Genomic DNA, 19,102 nt, shown 5'->3' on the forward strand with positions numbered 1-19,102 from the left:
AGGACGGAGGGGGTTATAGATTTACAAGGTTACCTGACCTCAAAAAAGTCCATAATATTTTCTTAAATGAGCAAGTTGTAGAATAATGTGTACAATAATATTGTAGTTGCATTATTGTAAACAGGACACACCCATTTCTATACCTCCATATGCATAGTAAATTAGAAACACACATGAGAAATAATAGTGTTAGTTCTGTAGAAGAGAAATGAAAATGGGAGTTGTCCGGAGCTGCACGCCCCGGCCATAGCGAGTAGTAGCTGACGATTGAAGACGCCTGAGCTATGTCCGTTTCCACCCCACACCTTCTCCCTATCTTTGCCTTTTTTCCCTGTATTAATACCTCATAAAAGATGGCGCTCTTCCTGCTTCTTCTTCACCTATTTTTCCCGCGCCCGCGAAAATTACTACCTGACAGCGCAGGTGCAACATGACGTTCGACCAGAGAAACCAATACCTACTTGGTCACGCCCTCTGCGATGAGATCATTTTCGCCTTGGCCCAACCCCTTCCCCTCCAAGTGTATATAAGGCACTGCATTACCGCCATTAAACGAGACTTGATCAGAGCACTGTCTTGTCTCCATTTCTCGTATCTCTTGTTCCCCAAATTCCCACCCCCTCCTCCAGGGCCTGCTTCGACTATCCCGCGGGCCGGGAGAGGAGTGACAGAAGACTTACTTTTACTTAATATTTTCTTGTACTGCTTGTGTGTTTTCATTGGCATATATTGCTTTATGATTTAGAAAATGATTATGCTCTCCCCAACATGTCTTAGTGCAAAGTATAAAATAAAATGTGCTACATTCACAGTCAAACTCCATAATAGAATACTATACATTACCATGGGTACATGATTTTATGTGTCAACTCTACTGTCTATGCTTAAAATCAAGTTATACAGTAAAATCTTTCTGAAATAGGTCATGGACATAATATACTCAAATAATGGTTTTAATAAATTAATCAATGTGAATCAACATTTTCCAAATGTATACTGAACTGATTTAAGTGTTACACTTAAAATCATCAACTTTTCTGATTCAACTGCAAAATCATTATTTACCAGCACTTTCTCAAGTTAATTTTTTAAAGCAGAATAGTTTAAGTTTGCCATTGATACCCTGATTACAAATCGTTCAGTAAATTTTACTAATGCTTTCTTAATTTGTACTATTTTATCTATTCTTGCTATTAAGCATCTTGGCATTATAATGAAATCTTTGTTAACTGCATCATAAATTAGTCAAAAATATCTCTAAGTACTTTCCTGTGAGGAGACTACTAAAGAAGAACTGCTTCTATTACCTTCAGCAGCAAGACTAAACAGTATTCTTTGGTTTAAGCGATTCTCCTGCCTCAGCCTCCCAAGTAGCTGGGATTACAGGCGCCTGCCACCACATCTGGCTAATTTTTGTATTTTTAGCAGAGATGGGGTTTCACCATGTTAGCCAGGCTGGTCTCGAACTCCTGGCCTCAGGTGATCTGCTCACCTCGGCCTCCCAAAGTGCTGGGATTATAGGCATGAGCCACAGCGCTGGGCTCACTAAACAGTATTCTAAGCACAGAGGGTAGAAGAAAGAGCTAAAAAATCACCCACATAGCTTAAGAGTCATTCTTTCATTCAGTCAACAAACTGATAGCTATTGCAGTAAATGCAGGTGGACAGGGCTAATAGGAGAAGAACTGAGGTTTAAATATTATTTAGAAGATTACAAAGAAAAACAACAAGGAAAATTTCAATTACTTATGAAAAAGTAAACATATCCCAAGTTGATATGCAATTGATACGCATTGATCTAGCAAATAAGCAGTATTCCTATGGTAGTTTAGGGGAAAAAAGCTCTTCATTTACCAGAAACCAAAGAAATGGGGAGACAAAAGAGGTTTTAAAGTGTCTGTTTGCACTGAGGGTCAGATGAGAAAGAAGCTAACACAAGCATAACAGGCAGGTTTCTAACAGCACTGTCTCCTTCCTTCCAACAGAGCCCTAGTAGCCTACAGGGAACTCATTCTTATGGGGTTCAGGTAGATGTTACCCAGGTCTGGCCAGTCAGAACGAATCCTTTCCATCACAGACTAGTTCACGGCTGTGCACAGGACCCAGGGTTCCACACGTATGGGGGTTGGGTGGGGTGGAGAAGGAGGAAAACTGAGGGGTAGGAGGGAATGTGAGGCCACAGGACCCGGTCAGGTTCCTAACCTCACTGGCGTGAACAAACGATGTGATCTAATATACCGACAGGACAAACGTCCAAAAGGAAGTGCGCGAAGACAGCCCTCCCGCTTGCCACTAAAAGCATCTTACACTTTCTGGAAGAGGCAAAACATATGTAAACTATGACCCCATAGAATATAGGCATTTCCCAGCAAAATTACTCAGAAGAATAGTAATGGTTGTACTTCAAATGTTGGATTTTGAAAGTCTTTAAAAATATTCTATGTTTGACTGGGTGCAGTGGCTCACACCTATAATTCCAGCACTTTGGGAGGCTGAGAGGGGTGGATCTCTTAAGTTCAGGAGTTCGAGGCCAGCTTGGCCAACATGGTAAAACTCTATCTCTACTAAAAATACAAAAATTAGCCAGGCGTGGTGGCAGGTACCTATAATCCCAGCTACTCAGGACGCTAAAGTGCAAGAATCACTTGACCCCGGGAGACAGAGGTTGCAGTGAGCCACGATCACGCCACAGAGCTCCAGCCTGGGGAACAGTGTGAGACTCCGTCTCAAAAAAAAAAAAAAAAAAAAATTCTATGTTTGAATATTGTATGATAAGTACATACTACTATGGAAGGAAAAACAAGACAGTTTTTAATGCTTTTTGATTCTGATACAAACTGGCACAGAATTTGTTAATGTTATGTCATGTTTACAAAATAAAAGGCTAAGCAAAATGTAAGCGTTTTAATAGAAGTTGATGCTATTTATCAAACAAAAGTTAAGTTTTGTTTTCCTGTGATTTTTTTCATAGCCCACAAGTATAAAACAATGTTTTCACCGGAAGACTGACCCAGGCCCTTTTCCCCAAAGCATAATATGCTACTGCTCACTATTCAGGCAGACTTCGTTTTATTGCCCTTCACTTTATTGTGCTTTGCAGATACGGTGTTTTTTAGAAACTGAAGGTTTGTGGCATCCATGCATTGAGCAAATCTATCAGTGCTATTTTTTCAACAGCATGTGTTCACTTCATGTCTTTGTGTCAGCCTTTTTTTTTTTAGTAATAATGTATTTTTAATTAAGGTACTTACAGAGTTGTTTTACACATCATGTTATTGCACACTTTAAAGAGACTATACGTAGTATAAACATAACTTTTATATGCACTGGGAAACCAAAAAACTTTATGTGACTCACTTTATTGTGATATTTGCTTTACTGCAGTGGAATGGAACTGAACCTCAGTATCCCCAAGGTATGTCTGTATGTGAATAAAAATAACTACTCTATGTACCAGATCTGTGTACCAAAAGAAGTACCAGATATTACAGTAATCTAAACACGGTTAAAAGATAATTCTTTAAATGATGTTGTCATCTTTAATCAACAATCACTACATCAAACTACAACCACTAGTAACAAAAAGAGGAAATCAATTAATTTGCTATATTTTACACAATCTTACAAGTAAGTTATACAGTCAATGCAACAAAGATTTCATATGGAAAGGATAAACCCCAAAATCAAAAATATTCATGCCTTACCAGTGATGCTGATAATTCAATAACATGCTTTTTTTCAAGAATTCTAACTTTTGTTTGTCTTCAGCTTTCTCTGTATGGTATGTTTTTGTACAAACAAGCTTACAGGTCTCCTCCTTATTAAACGTAAACTGTATTAAAAGGAAGTGGAAAGCAAAGTCAGAAAAAATATCCAGGTTCTTCATATCAATATCACAAACAGAGTAAAAATGCTAGCCCCATTAAATTACTTAGTGGATTAATATTGGTAATAAATAAATTTTTAAATTCCTCATAGCTCAATCAGATGTAAATGTTACTCCTATTGTGTTTCTCTAAAGACTTGTCATCAAGTTTTCCTTTGATACGTTCTTTTTGGTAATATCAGTCGACTTACCTTTTAAACGTAAGTTAGTTCTAGAAGAGAAAAAAAAAATCCCATGTAGAACAAAAATGGAACTTTAGTCTCTCCTAGTAATATCCCATGGTCATGTCTTAGGAATTCTGGAGTTGATGGCTTTCTAGTAACAAGCAGACAAATTTTTATGTTCAAATAATCAATAGATGTTAAGTGCCCTCCTTAAGTGTCAGGTGATAGAGATTCAGCAGTGAACAAGATGGCATGTGATAATATAAGAAAAAGTAACATTCAGATGTCTAAAATCAGGGTAAACATGACTCCAGAAGGCTGAAATTTACCAACTATACAACCAGCCATAATTGTATCTTTTAATAAATTCAAACTTTATTACATAAGGTGGTAAAAAAAAAAAAATTGCATGGTTCACTTCTACGCAGCCCACTCTTTGTATGTATGTATTTAGTAACATCCCTAAAGCAGGTGCAGTGAAGTAGCTAAGTGAATGTTTAAGCACAGTCCACTGCTGCCACCTGTCAGCCAATGCTTTCATTCTGTCTGCATTGCTATTTCCAATACAGCCGTATTTGTACCGCTAGTTGATATTTTAAACCTTATATGAACCTTAAAGATTCATTCCTAAAAAGTGAAAAATAGAAAAACAAAAGTATACATACTAAGGAATCAGAAGCACAGGTACCAAACTTAAAATAAGTTAAGCAGAGAGAGACAGTATTACACCAAAATGGCAAATCTGACACCTTAATCTAGCGCTCACTTCGTTAGGTGAGTCAACCTGTGTGTTCAATTGTGAAGGAAATAGCAAGACTAAGGTGACATTTAAAGTAGTAATAGGTTAACATCTGTTTAGTGCTTCCTGTGTTCCATATACTTTGTATATATCAAGCCTCACGTAATCCTCCAAACAACGCTTATCCATCTTTTACAGAGGAGAAAACTGGAGCACCAAGTCACACAACTGAGCATCGGCATAGCCAGGATCTCAGCCAAGCGAGCTGAGCTCCGGAGAAAATGCTCTTCAGCACAACACCCTACAGCCTCTCCCTGTCATGTGTTTAGTTGGGAATTTTATAATATTTTAAATCATATTTGGTTATGGATGGAATTGTATTTTATGTTTTGTTAAGGATTTTTAAATATTCTTAGCTCCCAAGGGAAACAAATCCTCCTTATAACACACGAGCACAGCACTATTCTCTTTCTATTTGGGAAAACGTGGGATTATAATTTTTCCTGGATTATTTCAGTGAGGATTTAAAATTCTCCTTGGAATAATTCTGAAAATCAAAGGCTTTATCAATCTAGAGTCAGACCTGGGTACAGGTCAGCTCCATCTTGTTAGGAGACCAGGGAAAGCTGCGTAACCCTGCCTCAGCTTCCGTTAACTTATGTGTAAAATGGGAGCAGGACCTGCCTTGCAGGGTTGTCAGATACAGAAATGTGTGTGCAAAACACCTAGCATGCTGACTGATGAAAACAGGTATTCACTAAACAACAGTTACTGTTACGTATCTCACCACCAGCTTTTAGCAAATAGCAGAAAAATTATATCGAAGTCCATATCTGAGGGAAATCATGGAAGGCTGCACACTCCTGGCAAGACTTCTCCCCCATGCAGCCTGAGACCATCAGGACTGATGTGGTTTGGCTTGGTGTCCCCACCCAAATCTCATCTCCAATTGTGATCTGAATTGTAACCCCCACGTGTTGGGGGAGGGACCTGTGGGAGGTGATTCGATCATGGGGGTGGTCCCCCATGCTGTTCTTGGGATAGTAAGTTCTCATAAGATCTGATGGTTTTATAAGGGTCTTTGCCTGCTTCATTCTGCACTTCTCTTTTCTGCCACCATGTGAAGAAGGACATGGTTGCTTCCCCTTCTGCCATGATTGTTTTCCTGAGGCCTCCCCAGTCATGTGGAACTATGAGTCAACTGAACCACTTTTCTTTACAAGTTACCCAGTTTGGTATTTCTGCATAGCAGCATGAGAATGGACTACTGCCCATCAGGACTAATGGGCAGGACTCATTATGCCATGGGTATCCTTGCTCTGGCAACGATAATCCCATTATGCCCTTTACCCCTCTGAATATTAGTCACCACCAGAAGTCCAGGATTTCCATGTCATCCTTCCATTCTCACATTTGAATCCCAAAATGGATCCCCACCCCAACTGCTTAAACCCTTCCACTATACCCTGAAACTCATGTGTCACCAGTAGAATACTGGTGCCTGTTCTGATGGAAACCTGGCTGTCCATGAGGGACGCTGCCTCACTGGAGTCTTGCCAGTGGTGCCTGTTTTCTCTCATAGGCCCCAGCACTGGGCCAGACCATTCTCCCTCCTCCAGAAACCTCTAGCTTTGACTCCCATGTGATCAGACCACACCACCCCTACTCCTTCCTGTTCTTGTCATCTACCAACCCCAGGTCACCGGCCCTCAGCTCCAGACACACTGTCACTCCAACACTCCTCCTGGCTCCTGATTCTTGGTGATTACAACATTTATATAAATGATCCTTGAAAACAACGACCTTTTGATCCTCTGCCCTCTCCTCCAGCAACTCTGGTCTTCATCCTATTTCAAAGGACTCGCTCCTCTGGTCGCACTTCACCCTGCCTTTAACAATGACAGGAGTCCCTGCCGTTATCTTCATTTCAAGCTTCCTAGTGTCAAAGCACCTCCTCCCACTGTTCCAACTCACTGGCTTAAATGTTCCTCACCTCCAACAAGCTCTGGATGCCACTTGAATCGACAGATCCTACAGTCTTTTCACTGTCTCTTACTCTTTTTGTGGCCTTACATGCCCCCTGTGCAAGCTCAAACTCCAAGCTCAACAGTATCTCCATCTTTCATAACATCCAAGGATGTCCTCACATCCTGTGTTCTCTCACTTTTTTGGTACTCACTTGTTAAAACCACAAACCTGGTTAAATCCAACTCATAGCAGCACAGCTGGAAATAGCTGGAGATACATAAGTAAGCACGCTGGCTGCTGTTACTTCAAACCATCAGCTGGCCAGAGGGTCCCTGATGCAGCCTAGCAGCTGCTCCACACTCCTTCTCTATTCGCTCTCCTGGATCCTACTTGACTGCTGCCTCCCTCCTCACTCACAGGTGGGGTGGCCATGCTGCCTACTTCACTAAGGAATCAGGAGCAATTGCCACATTTACCTCCCAGCATCACACCCCATGTCTCTGCCTTCCCTCCAGTTACCACGGATGAACGAGCTCACTGAGGCCAACCTTTCCACCAGCACACTGGGTCCCATCCCTTCTTGCCAGAGTAAGGACACCCATGGCAATCCTTCCATCTCCTAAAACATCATTTTTCGTACATCTACTGATCATACTCATCCACATACATGCCTTGCTTAAAGATCCATCACAAGTCCTCTTTGGGGCGGGTACCTTGGCTCACACCTGTAATCCCAGCACTTTGGGAGGCCAAGATGGGCAGATCACCCAAGGTGGGGAGTTTGAGACCAGCCTGGCCAACATGGCGAAACCCTGTCCCTACTAAAAATACAAAAATTAACTAGGTGTGGTGGCAGGCACCTGTAATCCCAGCTGCTCAGGAGGCTAAGGCAAGAGAAACACTGGAGCTGGGAGGTGAAGGTTGCAGTGAGCTGAGATTGCACCACTGCACTCCAGCCTGGACGACACAGTAAGACTCTGTCTCCAAACAAACAAACAAAAACAGTCCTCTTTGAACCATGCCATCCTCCAGCTACCACTCTTTTTCTCACTGCCAGTAAAATAAAAGTCCTCAAGACAGTTGTAGATGTGCCCACCTGCAACTGGCCATTCCGTTCTCTCTCCACCCGGCTATTCTACCACGGCTGCTTTCTCATCAGTGACCTCCACATTGAAGGTTAAACCCAAGGTCAATCATCCGTCCTCATCTCACCTGACCCATCAGTGACAAATCAACCAATCCCTCCTCCTGGAAACACTTTCTTGCCTTGGCCTCCAGGGACCACAATCTCCCTATTACCCTTCTTTCTCATCAATGGCTCCTTCTCAGTGTCCTTTGCTAGACTCTCGCCATTCTCCTGACCTATAACACCAGGTGCTCCAAGGTTCTGAGCCTCATGCCTGTAATTCCAGCACTTTGGGAGGCTGAGAGGGGTGGATGTCTTAAGGTCAGGAGTTCAAGACCAGCCTGACCAACATGGTAAAATCCCACTTCTACTAAAAATACAATACCAGGAGCCCTTGGGGCGCCTGGTGTTACAGGTCAGAAGAGCGCCTCTTTGAATCTTGTCTCCTTCATCTATACCCACTCCCTTGGGGATCTCTTCAATTCCATGACTGTAAATACCATCTATACACAGATGATTCTCAAATATATACTGTGTATATCCAGGACGAAGCCCTCCTCCAAACTCCAGAAGCATGTATTTGGCTGTTTATTCAACATCTCTGCTTGGACACCTAATAAACACCTCTCACTTGCCACATCCAAAACTAACTCTTCCCCATTTCCCAACCTGGCTCTTCCCACACTGTCCCATCTTAGAAAATAGAAACTCCACACTCCGCATCCCATCCCTTGGCAAATTCTCCAAAACAAAGGCAGATTTAGAGATTCTGACCTCTTTCCCACCCCCTCACCCCTCCCGAGACAGATCATATCTAAATGAGGGAGAAGGCCTCCTACTGGTCTCCTGGCTTCTCCCCTCGCATCCCCATGGTCCATTCTCAGTACAGCAGCCAGGGTGACCCTGGTAAAATCGAAGCCTACTCAAAACCCTCCAGTGTTAGCTAACCATCTTGCTCAGATGTAAAGGCCAATCCTTACAGTGGCCTCTGAGTCATTCTATAATGTGGTCCTGTTACTTCTCTGTGCTCACTGCCTAATATGCTCTATCTTGCTCGCCTGCTCAAGTTGCACACCTTGGGGCCTCTCTTCAGCTAGAACACCTCCCCTTCATATTCACGTAGCTCACTCCCTTACTTGCTTCAGGTCTTTGCTCAAATGTCGCCTTCTCGGTAAGGCTTTTTAAATTTAAGATTTTAAATTCACCTTTGCAGTAAGCCTATTTAAAATCAGAAATTCCCCACACACCTTCCCAGATTTTCAATAGTTCTTTCATCAGTAATTGAAACATATATTCTGGTAACTTATTTTGTCTCCTTCTCCCCATCAGCATAAAAGATCCATGAGGACAGAGATTTTTGTTCAGCTCACTGCTGTATCCCATCACAGTGCCTGGCACATGAAAGGTATGGAGCAAATATGTTAACTGAGTTACTGAATATGAGTGCTTAGATCTCAGATGAGATTTTATGGTCCTCTGAAATGTGGTTCCAGCTTCACGTAATACACACAGTGTCTTGCACTGTTGTTTTCCTGACCTAAACAGAAGTCAAATATAAAAGATGGCAAAGCAGACTGGGATTTTATTTTGTTGCTGGTTGTTACCTCAGTTTTTATGGCAGATCTAAAATAAGATAAAGCTGGGTATAGTGGCTCACACCTATAATCCCAGAACTTTGGGTGGTTAAGGCAGGAGGACTGCTTGAGCCCAGGAGTTCTAAACCAGCCTGGGCAACATAGTGAGACCCTGTCTCTCCAAAAAATAAAAATTACCTGGGCATGGTGGGCATACCTGTAGTCCCAGCTACTCAGGAGGCTGAGGTGAGAGGATTTATTGAGCCTGGGAGTTTAAGGCTGCAGTGAGCTGTGGCCCAGCCCAGGCCACAGAGTGAGACAAGAAAGAAAGACAAGGAAGAAAGAAGAGAGAGAGAGAGAGAGACAGAGACAGAGACAGAGACAGAGACAGAGAGACAGAGAGAAATCCGTGAAAATAAAGAACAAATAGTGAAATGAAAAACACTAGTCAATACATTTATGGCTGGCTTGGAAAAAAATCTTCGGAGTCCCATGTTTCTATTTACCTACACCTTGGCCTTAAAACGTGCCTGCTCTGCCCCTTTAAACTTGAGGCTTAGAGAATGTGTTTTAGTACAGATACTGATCCTAAAACATTCCACAAGACTCAGGGAAAATGTTGTGTGCACATCTTTCTCCATTCTAAAGCTCTCCTTTTATTCTATTTAACCTCAACTTCTACAACAAAGGATTAAATCTGAAAAGTCCTAGGCCCCCAAAAGGGTCCTGTGTATGAGCAAGGAACAGTCCTTGCACAGAAACCGAAATGTGCCCAATGACGTCCTATTAAGGGGAGTAACCTGCCTTCAAAGTCTGCCCCAAGGGACAACACCTCTCCATGGTTTGAACATTTTGCTGGGTTTCCCTCTGTTTCCTGCTAGGGACTCCTGCTGTCTTCCCAGTTCTCTAAGGGCATTACTGATGTTCTTTCCACCCATCATTTCTCAAGGCCAAGACACAACTAAATAGAGAGATGGGGCTGAGAGGCTACTGGAGTATTTAAGATTGTAAAATTTAATAAGCATGCCTGAAAACAGCCATCTGCTATAAGAAGAATGCAATACCATTCAAAGTAATCTTCCAAACATCCCAAGAGGTAGGTGGTGTTTCACAAGTTACATGCCTGCCCTGCTCAATGGCACCACGTCCATACACTTTGAGTTCCTTTCTCCCCAGTGACTTCATCCCATTAGGGCCTTTGCATCTACTGTGTTTAGGAAACTTTAAAAGTTACTGGCAATTTTAGGGTAGACAATTTCAGATTAGAATATTTGAAAAGGGGCCAGGTATAATAGCTCATGCATGTAATCCCACCACTTTGTGAGGTCGATACAGGCAGATCATCTGAGGTCGGGAGTTTGAGACTAGCTTGGCCAACATGGCAAAACCCCATCCCTACAAAAAATACAAAAATTTGCTGGGCATAGTGGCACACGCCTGTAATTCCAGCTACTTGGGAGGCTGAGGCAGGAGAATCACTTGAACCCAGGAGGTAGAGGTTGCAGTGAGCTGAGATCGTGCCAGTGCACTCCAACCTGGGCAATAGAGTGAGACTCTGTCTCAACAACAACAACAACAAAAAAAGTATTTGAAAGGCATCAGGTGGTGGCTCACATCTATGTCTATAATCCCAACCCTTTGGGAGGCTGAGGCAAAAAGATTGCTTGAAGCCAGAAGTTCTGGACAAGCCTGGGCAACAGAGTGAGACTTTGTCTTGATAAAAAATTTAAAACTTGGCTGGATGTCGTGGTATGCATTTGTAGTCCTAGCCACTCAGGGGAGTGAGATAAAAGGATCACTTGAGCCTAGGAGTCTGAGGCTGCAGTGACCTATGATTGTGCCACGTCACTCCAGCCTGGGTGACAGAGCAAGGCTCCACCTCTTAAAAAAGAAAAAAAAAGAGTATTTGAAGAGGATATATTTACGGTCAAAAACTCTCAACCTGCAGTGGATTAAATGTGCACAGCGATGCCTCTTTTCCCCCAGGGCTTCACAGTGTAGATGCAGGTGCTAGAGGGAGTAAGATGGTTGCTGAGACGAACCTAGGCTTAGGGATTTGCTGGACAGATAATAAATGTTGTGCTCCATGTAATAAAATGTTGAGGGAGACAGGGGTGCCTCGTGAGAAAGCAGGGAAGGTGGATATGTATGAGGTCTAAGCCATAGCAGAGACACGAAGCCAGGAGAGGAAGCTGTCGGGCTGGGGAATAAAACCTGGAGTCAAGTTAGAGCCATTAGAACACACATTCTCATGTGGACAGATGCCCATGGTAGAGAGTTAAAGGAAAAATGCAAAGTGTGGAACATAGTATGTTAAAACAAATAAGTATATCTAATCTATTTAATATAAGCTTACAGGTGTATGAAAATTTTCAGGAAATTTTAATAACAAGCTGTGAAGTAGAACTGCACGTTTATTATTATTCTTCTGCAACATTTAATTTTTTTATATGGTGATACATTATTATAATAAACTAATGTTTCTAAAAGCAAAAGACCATTGTTCTTTGTACAGTAGGAGAATAGATATAAAACAAACAGGGACTATGCAATGTGGAAGGATAATAGGCTTAAAAGATAACAGATTTAAAGGCAAAAGAACTCTGAGAGATGATGAAGTACATATGCTGAAAAGAACACCTTATATTGTGCTTAGTTTGGTTTAACTGGTATTCTAAAAATGTACCAAAGATGTTCCAAATACATTTTCCTTTTTTTTTTTTTTTTTTTGAGACGGAGTCTTGCTCTGTGCCCCAGGCTGGAGTGCAGTGGTGCGATCTCGGCTCACTGCAAGCTCCGCCTCCCCGGGTTCACGCCATTCTCCTGCCTCAGCCTCCCGAGTAGCTGGGACTACAGGCGCCCGCCACCTCGCCCAGCTAATTTTTTTCTTGTATTTTTAGTAGAGACGGGGTTTCACCGTGTTAGCCAGGATGGTCTCGATCTCCTGACCTCGTGATCCGCCTGTCTCGGCCTCCCAAAGTGCTGGGATTACAGGCTTGAGCCACCGCGCCGGCCCAAATACATTTTCTTTTTTTTTTTTTTTTTTGAGACGGAGTCTCCCTCTGTTGCCCAGGCTGGAGTGCAGTGGCGCGATCTCGGCTCACTGCAAGCTCCGCCTCCCGGGTTCACGCCATTCTCCTGCCTCAGCCTCCCGAGTAGCTGGGACTACAGGCGCCCACAACCGCGCCCGGCTAATTTTTTGTGTTTTTAGTAGAGACGGGGTTTCACCGTGGTCTCGATCTCCTGACCTTGTGATCCGCCCGCCTCGGCCTCCCAAAGTGCTGGGATTACAGGCGTGAGCCACTGCGCCCAGCCCCAAATACATTTTCAATCATCAAAATAGAAAGGTCAGGTCAGGCGTACTGGCTCAAATCTGTAATCTCAACACTCTGGGAGGCCGAGGTGGGCAAATCACTTGAGTTCAGGAGTTTGAGACCGGCCTGACCAACACGGTGGAACCCCATCTCTACTAACAATACAAAAAAATTAGCTGGGCATGGTGCCATGCACCTATAGTCCCAGCTACTCGGGAACCTGAGGCACGAGAACTGCTTGAACCCGGGAGGCGGAGGTTGCAGTGAGCTGAGATCTCACCACTACACTGCAGCCTGGGCAACAGTGCAAGACACTGCCTTAAAAAAATAAAAAAAGAAAAGAAAGGTTAGCTTCCAAAAATCCCAATGCGGGAGCCCAGGAAGCATTATACGTGTTAACAGAGAGTGTCTCTAGATACTGCTGGAAAACAGAGGGAAACAGTCATAGAGCAGCTGGGACAACCCCTCATGACTGGAAGGTGGGTTTCAGGACCCTCTGCAAAGGAGGCAGAGCGTCTAAGTCTTGCCCCTTAAGCCACCGTCTTATCTTCATAACATTAGTTGCATGAATGTTCATTAAGACAGACTTATAAATGACACATTATGAGAAGGAGAAGGATCCTTCTAACTATGATTTTAAGAAACTATTCCTAGATGAAAAAGAGAAATGAACTCCTCCTTAGCAATGATAGCTGAGTTATCTCAGTCTTTTCTTAAATAACAAAAAGCAAAAGCTGTAAGTAAATAATTATTACGTAACACTAAATACAAACCTTATATGGTGAAGGTTCAATTCTTTCCCCGAATAGTACCTGACCAAGATTTTCAGATGGGCGCTTTCCTTCTGATGCTTGGCAAAAATCAAACCTGGGAGAAGAATATTTAAATTTTTACACATAAAAGGGAACGATGAAATATCAAACACCTAGCCAATCTTGAGAGCAGATTAGGTACTGATCATTCTAGTAGCTCTAGTAGATGAGTAAGAAATCTATCCATACCCCAAAAGTCCTATGTACCACATCTCCCCCCATAAAAAACACCTAAAATTATGCCTTCGAATATTTTGTTTTCTAAATAACATTCTCTTATTAGAGTGCATATTACAGGATCTTTTAAATTGACTCATTATAATTTATTTTTGTTCACTCCAATAATAAAATGATTTAGATCCTTATTATCCAAACAAATTTTGCATACCTTATCTCCCTTCTATATCTAATTCAAACCTTTAATTAAAAATGATATTTCAGTAATGTATGTCAAGTCTACCTGCAGTTCTGTCTCATCTCAGTACACTGGCCAACACATCCCAACATGTGAAGTATGGCTAAACAGACTCCCTGTGAAGAGTGCTGTAGAGAAGATGTAGTCAGTCACCTATAAGATTCTCTGTGTTGTAATTCCCTTGTATTACTAATTGACTTTAATAAAGTTCTGTTTAAACATTACAGCTTAATTTCAGCTTTGCCACAGAAAATTAAAGGGCAGTTCTGTGCTCACCCTGGAATGATATGGGGAATACCTGAGATCAGTACGGTAATAGTAACAGATTACTGAGATTCCTAAAGAGGCAGGTGGATCTCTGGTGATTAAAAACAATACTGCGGCTGAAGTTCCCAAATTAAGAATCTCCATTTACTGTATATAACAGATCCACTGACTATTCCTAAAAATACCCACAAAGATTTAAAGATGTTTAACAAAACAAAAACTAGAAAAAAATTTAAGTATCCAATAATTAAATTATAGTCTACCCATTCATGTATTTTGGGTAGACTATAAATATCTTTTCTTAGACATATTTAAGTATATTAATTCTTTAGGATAGTCTTAACTTTTTTGTGTATGCTTTTCCCCACAGCAAACTATTTTCTTTTAAAACTCTTAAATAGCAGAGAAATTAGATTCAACAAAATTTTAGGAACGGTTTTAGACCCAATATAGTATACAATGGTCAAATGAATAAAGGATATTCATGCAGCATTTTTCACAATATCAAAAAACTGGGCCAGGCACAGTGGCTCATGTCTGTAATCCCAGCACTTTGGGAGGCCAAGGTGGAAGGATCACTTGAACCCAAGAGTTTGAGACCAGGCTGGGCAACATAGTGGGATTCCATCACCACAAAAAATTAAAAAAAAAAAAAAAATTAGCCAGGCATGGTGGCAAATGCCTGTGGTCGCAGCTATTCAGGAGGCTGAGATGAGAGGATCACCTAAGCCCAGGATGCTGTGGCTGCAGTGAGCCATGATGGCGCCACTGCATTCCAGCCTGGGCAACAGAGCAAGATCTTGTCTCAAAAACAAACAAACAAAAAACCTGGAAATAATCAAATGTTGGTAAACGGGAAATTAGTGAAACTAACTGTACATGAAATCTATACAATTTCTTTTTTTTTTTTTTGGGACAGAGTCTCGCTCTGTCGTGCAGGCTGGAGCACCATTCTCCTGCCTCAGCCTCCCAAGTAGCTGGGACTACAGGCGCCCGCCACCACGCCCAGCTAATTTTTTGTATTTTTAGTAGAGACTGGGTTTTACCATGGTCTCGATCTCCTGACCTCGTGATCCGCCCGCCTCAGCCTCCCAAAGTGCTGGGATTACAGGCGTGAGCCACTGCACCTGGCCGGAATCTATATAATTCTAAAATAGAAATAATAGCAGCCACTAAAAAGAGTGAGGTAGCTATGTATTGACATGGAAAGATGCCCACAATATATTCAATGAGAAAAACAAGGTGCCAATCAAAAATAATAGTATGGGCCAGGTGCAGTGGCTCACACCTGTAATCCCAGCACTTTGGGAGGCCGAAGTGGGTGAATCATTTGAGCCCAGGAGTTTGAGACCAGCCTGGCTAACATGGTAAAATCCGTCTCCACTAAAAATACAAAACTTAGCCAGGCGTGGTGTCATGCGCCTGTAAACCCAGCTACTTGGGAGGCTGACGCAGGAGAATCACTTGAATGCCAGAGGCAGAGGTTGCAGCAAGCCAAGATCGCACCACTGCACTCCAGTCTGGGTGATACAGTGAGACTCTGTCTCAAAAACATAAAAATAAATGTAAATATAAATACTATGAATCTACTTCTGTTTAAAACAAAAATGAATAAATGTGATTATATAGATTAGACTATTCAGAGAAAAAAATGTGGAGAAGTAGACATCAAAGTAGTTATTTCTGGGAACTGATTATGTGGGACATAAAAATTTTGTTTAAAAATATGTGGAGCTATTTATAATTTTAAAATGTTAAGAAAACAAAACACCTTTTTGTTCAGTCAGATAAAAAAGGAAATTCACTGTTTAGTCAGTGCTTCTGTTGTATTACAAAGAAATATAAAACAAAGATCACATTTTTAACCACACCTTGGAAGAGTACACCTTAAAAAATATTTTCAGGCCGCGTAGATTTTAAAAATGCATATCAATTTGTCCACAACTGTGAGAAAACAAAGTTCTCAATGTACAAAATCCTGAATTTTATATAAAAACCAAGCTGAAAAACTTACGCTGTGTATTCATAAGGAAGAACTGATTCCACTGAGTCAAGTCTGTTCACAAATAGTTCTATTTCGGCCTGAAAATAAGGAAACACAAAATTAGAATATAAACAACAGGACATAAAGCCTTAAGTCATGCTTAGAATTGAAAAAGAATTTGACAATGTCTGAAATGTAAAATGTTATAATTCCAGTCAACTTTAAACAATTCTCTTACAAATCCATTCACTGAGTGGATTTATATATATTTAAAATATACTAAAATAGGGCCAGGAATGGTGGCTCACACCTGTAATCCCAGCCCCTTAGGAGGCTGAGGTAGGAGATCACTTGAGGCCAGGAGTTTGTGACTAGCCTGAGCAATATAGTGAGAGCCCGTCCCTACAAAAAAATTTTTAAATTTTTTAAAATTAGCTGGGCACAATGGCACGAGCCTGTATTCCTGGCTACTTGTGAGGCTGAGGCAGGAAGATCACTCAAGCCTAGAAGTTCAAAGTTACAGTGAGCTATGATGGCACCACTGCATTCCAGCCTGGGTGACAGAGCAAGACTCCGTCTTAAAAATGTTTTTAATAATTAATTTTAAAAATACAATAAAATAATTTTCAGAGTTGCAAATGTCTCCAATAGTTTTTAAATGCTTTCTAAATTTTCTAAAAAATTATTAAGATATTTTAACTAAAAGCATTTATCATATTAATATAGATGCTATTTTTAAAAATCTGGTTTCCAAATTTGGTATTACACTCAGAAGCACAACAATTTTTATTTTTAAACACAATTTTTAGCATTTTCACAGCAAGCAACCAAGAAATGCTGCCAAGTTGGTTAGATATTTCTAGATTAACTATACTGGAATACAATTCCATGCACATGTGTACTCTTAAGCACACGGGGATAGACAACGACCACATAGGCTAACTTTGAAGGACCTCTTCCATCAATTTAAGAACAATGAACTACAAGGTAGTAGCAGTGAAGAAGGTGGCAATAACCAGATCAAGCTGAACATCAGGGTAGAGGGAGATAAGCTGTATCAACTTCCTGGGAAATATAGGCTAATTTTAAGCTATACTTTCCTACTGAAGCTTCCAAAATTTCTCCCAGCTGTAGCTGAAGTTCTGCAGGACCCATAACGCTGACCCACCCTCTCAAAAAAGGAGCTCAGGCTACTCATGACAGAATTTACCAGCTGAGGAAGCCAGCAAGTCATGTGTGCCCTGAAATACTTTTGGTGCTAATCAAAAATGACTAAGAGCTATTTAGCTGGGACAAGTATTTATTTTATAGAGGTAGAGCTGTATACTGCCTGTGGACTAGTCATGAGGCTTCTGGGAGTGCCACAGAGCCACACTTGTCATTTTGATCTCAGTTACTAGTGCTGTCAACAATCCTCTACACTTGCTAATATCCCCCAAACCAAGACGAGATGGTTGGTGTACAATTAAAACAAATCAATAGTCCACTGCCACCAGAAAGGCAGCAAAACACAGCAGGCAAGATTACAGGTTCTGTGGCCAGACTGCCTGGGTTCAAACCCCAGTGCTATCACTTGTCTAATTGTGTGACTGTGGTCAAACTATTAAACATGTCACTTTCCTCATGGGTGCTTTAGCTTCCTCATCTGCAAAATAAGGATAACAGTATTTCTCGGACAGGTGCGGTGGCTTATGCCTGTAACCCCCCAGCACTTTGGGAGGCCAAGGCGGATCACCCGAGGTCAGGAGTTTGACACCAGCCTGGTCAACATGGCAAAACCCCGTCTCTACTAAAAATACAAAATTAGCCAGGTGTGGTGGCACATACCTGTCATCCCAGCTACCGGGGAGGCTGGGGCAGGAGAACTGCTTGAACCCTGGAGGCAGAGGTAGCAGTGAGCCAAGATCGCGCCACTACACTCCAGCCTGGGCAACAGAGCAAGACTCCATTTCAAAAAACAAAAAAAAACAGTATCTCTCTCATAGGGATATGGAGATTAAATAAGTTAACATTTATAAAGTACTCCAAATAGTGCCTGACACATGAAATCTATGCATTTGTTAAAATAAAACCAAAAAAATTTAGTAATATTCAGAAGAAGAAGTGTTCATCCACTAAAATGCTCACCCAATATTCATGCTATACAACGGAGGGCATCAGCCTTTGTATGTAATACCAAACACAGTATCACATGGGCCCCTACACCTCTACTCAAGTGAAATTATAACTCAACAGCAACACAGCCTTCAACACAGCTAAAAAGGTAATAGGACATGATACTATAGCAACTACTATATGTAGTCTATCATGTAGACTACAGCATGCTTGAATTAACACAAATACATATAACCATTGTGAAGGCAAAATTCCCATTTAATGGCTTCCTTTGCCAAAATAATTTCCACTAATCAGAAAGAGTCAACACTACTATGAAGATAAGTCAGAATTCAAATGATCCATTTAACCTAATGAAGACTGAAAGGTCTCCAAAACACTAGTCCAGTTCCTATCTCTCGATTTCCTTCTAGGAAGGAATGTGGCTATTATACTGTATACAACTTTTCTAAGTTTTGTGTTTCAAAATCTGTACAGCACTGTCAACACATAAGCCATGTCCCTCTTGCTACGATTAAGTGTATTCCTCACTCTCAACCTTTCTCAGCACGAAATGATTAAGCAAGACTCTGAGGCTAGGCTGCCTGGGCTTAAATGCTGCCTGACACCAGCTGTGTGATTCTAGGCAAGTTTCTTCACTTCCCTGTTCCTCAACGTTCTGATCTGTAGAACAGAAGTGATAATAATCCCTACTTCAAGAAGTTTTTGAGAAGATTCAAGAGCAGCACCTGGCACAAA

General features: G+C 41.5%; 1 protein-coding gene across 1 annotated transcript in view; it reads right to left on the minus strand.

Annotated features, from left to right (window-relative positions):
• Positions 1 to 19,102, minus strand: part of LOC105477839 (transmembrane 9 superfamily member 2) — a 73,326-nt gene that overhangs the window by 39,510 nt on the left and 14,714 nt on the right. Inside the window, exons 2-4 of the mRNA XM_011734654.3 lie at positions 16,280 to 16,347; positions 13,545 to 13,638; positions 3,705 to 3,832 (exon numbers count right to left, since the gene is read on the minus strand). Coding sequence (XP_011732956.1) covers positions 3,705 to 3,832; positions 13,545 to 13,638; positions 16,280 to 16,347 — 290 coding nt within the window. The remainder of the gene's footprint in view (positions 1 to 3,704; positions 3,833 to 13,544; positions 13,639 to 16,279; positions 16,348 to 19,102) is intronic.

Source organism: Macaca nemestrina, chromosome 16 (assembly GCF_043159975.1).
Source record: "Macaca nemestrina isolate mMacNem1 chromosome 16, mMacNem.hap1, whole genome shotgun sequence".
Taxonomy (NCBI): domain Eukaryota; kingdom Metazoa; phylum Chordata; class Mammalia; order Primates; family Cercopithecidae; genus Macaca; species Macaca nemestrina.